Below are 5,266 nucleotides of genomic sequence, written 5' to 3' on the forward strand. Positions count from 1 at the left end.
GTTGAGTCGCAGTAATAATAATAATCGGGTGTTGACTTCTGCTCGTTTTTACTTGAAGTTTGCTCGTTACCTCGTTGAAATTTGGTGGATCGTTTTCTGTCGAAACCCGTTCCATCTGACGTTAAAATCAATAAAAACAATATTACGATAAAGACTTTTATCTCCATTGTTGTCAACTTCCGTCAAGTCTTCGTTTTCTGCTCGCTGAATATAATACGGATTCCCAAAACTTTCTTCGTATGAAATTTTACTAATGTACATTTATCAAATATTGCACATTTTAAAATAGGTTATCATTATAAGATTAAAAAAAAATAGATAAAAATATCTTGAAACAAAAGAAACCAATTTTGAAGTTTGTTAGCCCGGAAATGTCATGGTAGGAAGGTATACTTCGATATTACTTTTACTATCGATAGGCGTCGCCGTCGTTGCTGTTATCATATACGAGACACAACAAATCACGAAATTGACAAATCACCGGTGATCTCCTCGAGTCGCAGTTCGAACGTTTCACAACTAAGTTAAAGAATTAAACTTTAGATATAGTGGTAAAATTTATTGTATGAATCCAACAGAGTGACGGTTCAGGGTGTTATAACAAAGAGGTATAGAACGTTGATTTGGGAGACTTCTTGTACTGAGGTTTTAGTCCCTCTGAAGCGGTTATCGTCAGGTGTATATCAGAGGCGCCTATCCGTTGCTATCTGGTTATTGTTTCGATAGCTGTGGCATGTAGGATGTTTTGTCTACTCTATTAGTGCTTCTAATGCACTAATTCGTGTGATACTGTCGACGATTCGCCTGTGCATGATTATACATTGAGTAAACGGATAGCCTGAGTTGGAGTGTTGATGATTAGGATAATCGAAATAATTCATAGCCATGGTAATATTTTAACTAATTTATTTTGTTGTCTTTTATAGGCCCCTGCAATGAGAAAAGAATTCCTGAAGCCAAAGAAAATGATACACCCAAATAGCAGAAAGTCTATCGCTATTACGAAAAAAGCCAAAAAGTAAATACAATTACTATTAAATTATGTGATTTTGTTATGTACATTTCATTTATTTTATATGATTATATAATACTTTTGTGTAATAAAGAAGGAAATGGACAATGTGTTTTGTTTCAGAATATCAAATAGACAGAAGGCAGAAATGTCCTGCTTGATAAAACAGAATTCAATAGGAGAGAAAATATCGTGGATCAGAAACAATATGATTCCAGGCGTGTGACCCTATACTCCAGAGATAACTGCAAGTTTGTTAGAAACGGAGGTAAAACAAAAATGTATACACATGATGATACAGAGATTGTACATTAAAGATGTGATTAGTTATAGTTCTATATTTGATCCAAAGGTATGTAGCAAGAAATGATGAAGAAATGGAAGGAATTACTATTAAAAGGTCTATAGGTAGCAACAGGAGTAGACAGCATGCTAGGAGGGAACATATAATTAGAGTAGAAAGAACTAGGAGAATATCATACACGTGGAATAGGTAAAGAATTACAGCCAAATTTCTTTTCAATATATCCTGATGTACAAACCCTCCTTTATTTTTCAGAAATTTCTGATATTTTAAATGCAACTCAGTGTGAAATGTTATTGAATTGGAATAATGAATTACAGTGTGCGAATAATTTTAAATTTATAAGGTTTGGCGAGAAAGATTTAAAGAAAGTATTAGAGCTAAGAAAAAGAATGAAAATAAGACATATTAGACTATCCAAATCTCTATTAGCTATGCCTGTAAACAAGAAGAATTTATTCAGCAAGCCAATTGATTTAGATGAAAATAGTGTAATGGAAATAGAATAAATTCTGTAGATATGTCTTTTTATCTTTCATCTCTATTTAAAAACAAGAAAACAGAAGAAAAGCGAACAGTTTCGTCCTTTTTTGTTTGCGAAATGCTAGAAACCGCATTTCGTCTTGCTCTTATCTCCCACGAGAAACAGTCACGTCACAAGATACAAGAGTACGATAGAAGAGAAAAGAAAATGTTCGATTGTGAAATATACAACAAAACTGAAACATGCAGATGAATCACGTGCGCGTTATGAATATTCTGCATCGTTTCTCCGCCTTTCCTTCATTTTTTTCGCTACCTGCTCCATTATTTAAGAACGAAGATATAGTAATTACTCTCAAAGTTGTACATTTCGAAATGGTAGGAAAATCAATAGTACAATGATAAATATACGATTTTAAAGGCTTTTTAGATTTCTTACATACTTAGCATTAATCAAATAGCTTAGTATATAAAAGAGTTTACTTATGTCGCATGTTATAAATGCAGCTGCGTTCGTTACAACAATTCCACTTCCAAGGAATTTCTCTCGAAGATCGCAGTGAAGAATTTGCTTTGTTAAATTATTACTGGTATACTTCGTCAACGTGTGGTATATCGATACAATTTGTCAACCATCACTTTTAATAGCTTCTCGCTAATAAAAACATTTCGTAACTATTTAATAAGAAGCAGTATATTCTTAATTATTTAGAAATTTACTTAATGATGTTTAAAAATACGAATATGTTTAAAAATTATAATGTAAATATATATATTTCATTTCATGTTTTACTAATATATCTCTAATTTAGATTAAATATCTGAAACTTGAAAGAAACTTTTAAAACTTTCAATACATCGCATACGTTTCAAATTTAGTGCATAGTTACATATATATATATACGATCGATCTTACTCGATCATCTTACTCGAAGAACAGGGTCTGCGTGTGGCGAGCTACGGGCCAGGGACCGTTGGAATGTTTACTGTCGAGTGTTACAACTATTTCCTTCTTAAGGAGAGCTATAGAATTATTCCGTGCCTTTGTTAGACAAAGCGTTCATCCTGTGACCGCGGCTACGTTCGGTGACTGACTGTCGCCTCGAGCCAAAGCTCATTATCACAACTCTCGAACAATTACAATCGGATTGAATAACTACAATTGTTCACTTACAGCTATAGTAGACCCTAGGTTACAATGTTGCGGGATTATCCAAAATTCCAAAGGCTCCGGTGTTCTTTCATCTCCGACAAATATATTATGGTATAGTTCCTATTTTCCGACCGCATGGAAGGCTAATAAAGATGGAAATATGGTCGAGGACTGGCGACCAATTACGATCGGCCCAATTCTAGGCCGCATTTTCTCATCAATCCTCGATGGGCGGCTAAGACGGGGTATAGATCAAAATATAAGGCTGTTGAGATATGTGTAATTTTCTGTGCTGGACTGAGTTAAGTAGTAGAAATACTTATATGTGTATATCAGTGTGTGGAAGTATGTGTGTGTGCGCAGCGTCTCGAAACAAAGGAATGTAAACAGTCAGTCGGTTAATAGTCGTCGATGAAGAGTCGGGTGTAGAAGGTGCTGAGACGCGTGCAAGTGTATCGATAAATATATATAGAATCGTCCATGTAATAAATATATCATTATTTTAGTAATAACTGTCAATATAAATTTAATGTTCCTATAACATTATTTCGGCTTCAAAAGTCCACAATTCTCAACATGGTAGAAGATCGTGGTTGCCGAGATTTAAGGTTATGGAACCACGTGTAACCGGGAGTGAATGTATAAAAGTCGATTTATAAAAAGGAATAAAAAATTGGAAATAAGTTCTGAAGAGATAAAAAGGCTATTGGTAGAACAAATAAAAAGATTTTGGATAATAAAGAGAATTATTTTTTGAAAAAAAAAAAAAAAAGGTGTGAATATAGAAAACGAATCAAGATGCCAAGGGACGACGAAATTAAGGTTCAAATATTCGATGGACGCGATTACAGAATGTGGAAGAAAAGAATATTAATGTATCTAAAGTGTAAAAAATGTGATGAACCGGCTACACGAGAGAAAATGGACACGGATGCGCAAGATAAGTGGGATGAAAAGAATCAATGGGCGATGAACTACATCTATAGTAGTATAACGAATGAGCAATTAGAATTTGTTGGTGATCAAGACACTGCTTTAAAAATAATGCAAAAGTTTGATGAGATGTATATGAAGGAATCAACAGCAGTGCGAATTTGTATAAGAAGTAGACTAGACATGATGAGGTTGAAAGACTTTGAAGAATCAAATTCATTTTTCACGGAATTTGAAAAAACTATAAATGAATTAAAGAGTGCCGATGCAAATGTAAGCGAACGTGAAAAACTCGACTACATGCTGAAAGCACTACCAGAATCATTGAGCTATGTTGGTGACTTAATCGACTCAGTGAAAGAAAATGATCGGACTTGTGAATTTTTGAAAAATAAAATTATAATGTGGGAAACGCGTAGCAAGAAAGAAAGTGATAGAACAAAGTCAAATGTATTTACAGCCGAAAAAAAGGACATAAAGTGCTATGGCTGTGGAAAGTACGGTCACATGGCAAAAAATTGCACAAACACGTATAGAGGCGGAAACAATGGCGCAAACAATGGAAGAACGCAACAGCAAGGAGGTGCGTATCAGCCGCAGTAGAATAGGGGTCGCGGCGGACGAAGTTTTGGCCAAAGAAGACGAGGATACGGCCAACGAGGACAAAGCAGAGGCCGGCAACAACGCTACTACGAGGCAAGTCAACACGACGCAAATTATTCACACAACGAGGGCTACGGCGACCAAGAAATTGGATCTTTCCTAACGAGAGTAGAGCGCGAAGATAATAAAAATGAAATTACGGTATGTACTAGCGATACGCGAAAAATAGATTGGATATTGGATAGTGGATGTTCAGATCACATTATATATAATGACTCTTATTTTGTTGAGTACGAAAATTTAAAAAACCCGATAAATGTGAAGTTAGGAGACGATAGAAGTCTAAAAGGAACAAAAGTCGGAAAAATTTTAACTTACTTTGAAGTAAACAAAAGGAGGATTAAAATTACAATGTCTAATGTATTTTACGTGAAAGAAATGGATAATAACTTAATTAGCTATGCGAGAGGAACGAATGAAAATAAGATAGTCTCAGCAGGAAATACTTTAAAGATATATAACAAATACAGAAAGTTGATAGGGATAGCATTCAAAGATCATGGTTTATATAAGATAAGTAGTTACATTGAAAGGTAAGAATCTCATGCTAAAAATGTAGAAATGTACCCTTCCAAAATAACCGTAGAAGAGCACGCGAGATTTTAGAATTAGTACATACCGATTTAAATGGACCTCATAATAATACCGGGTTTGATGGATCCAAATATTTCTTGACATTTATAGATGACTACAGTAAGTGTGCATTGATTTATACTTT

At 34.5% G+C, this 5,266-nt stretch overlaps 1 protein-coding gene across 3 annotated transcripts; it reads left to right on the plus strand.

Annotated features, from left to right (window-relative positions):
• Positions 1-930: 930 nt before the first annotated feature.
• LOC117241119 (translation machinery-associated protein 16 homolog) lies at positions 931-1,639 on the plus strand. 3 transcript variants are annotated; one of them, XR_004494904.1, is made up of 4 exons: positions 931-1,018; positions 1,136-1,280; positions 1,365-1,505; positions 1,601-1,639. XR_004494904.1 is itself a non-coding variant. In XM_033507098.1 (2 exons), the coding sequence occupies exons 1-2, from the start codon at positions 936-938 to the stop codon at positions 1,236-1,238; spliced, it is 186 nt and encodes a 61-aa protein (XP_033362989.1). In that variant the 5' UTR covers positions 931-935; the 3' UTR covers positions 1,239-1,257. The 3 variants fall into 3 exon arrangements, 1 of the variants encoding a protein (XP_033362989.1); XR_004494903.1 differs by having other exon boundaries at positions 1,572-1,611; XM_033507098.1 differs by lacking the exons at positions 1,365-1,505; positions 1,601-1,639 and having other exon boundaries at positions 1,136-1,257.
• Positions 1,640-5,266: the final 3,627 nt, after the last annotated feature.

The sequence above is a fragment of the Bombus vosnesenskii genome, unplaced genomic scaffold, assembly GCF_011952255.1.
Source record: "Bombus vosnesenskii isolate JDL3184/JDL3185 unplaced genomic scaffold, Bvos_JDL3184-5_v1.1 scf7180000015305, whole genome shotgun sequence".
Classification (NCBI taxonomy): domain Eukaryota; kingdom Metazoa; phylum Arthropoda; class Insecta; order Hymenoptera; family Apidae; genus Bombus; species Bombus vosnesenskii.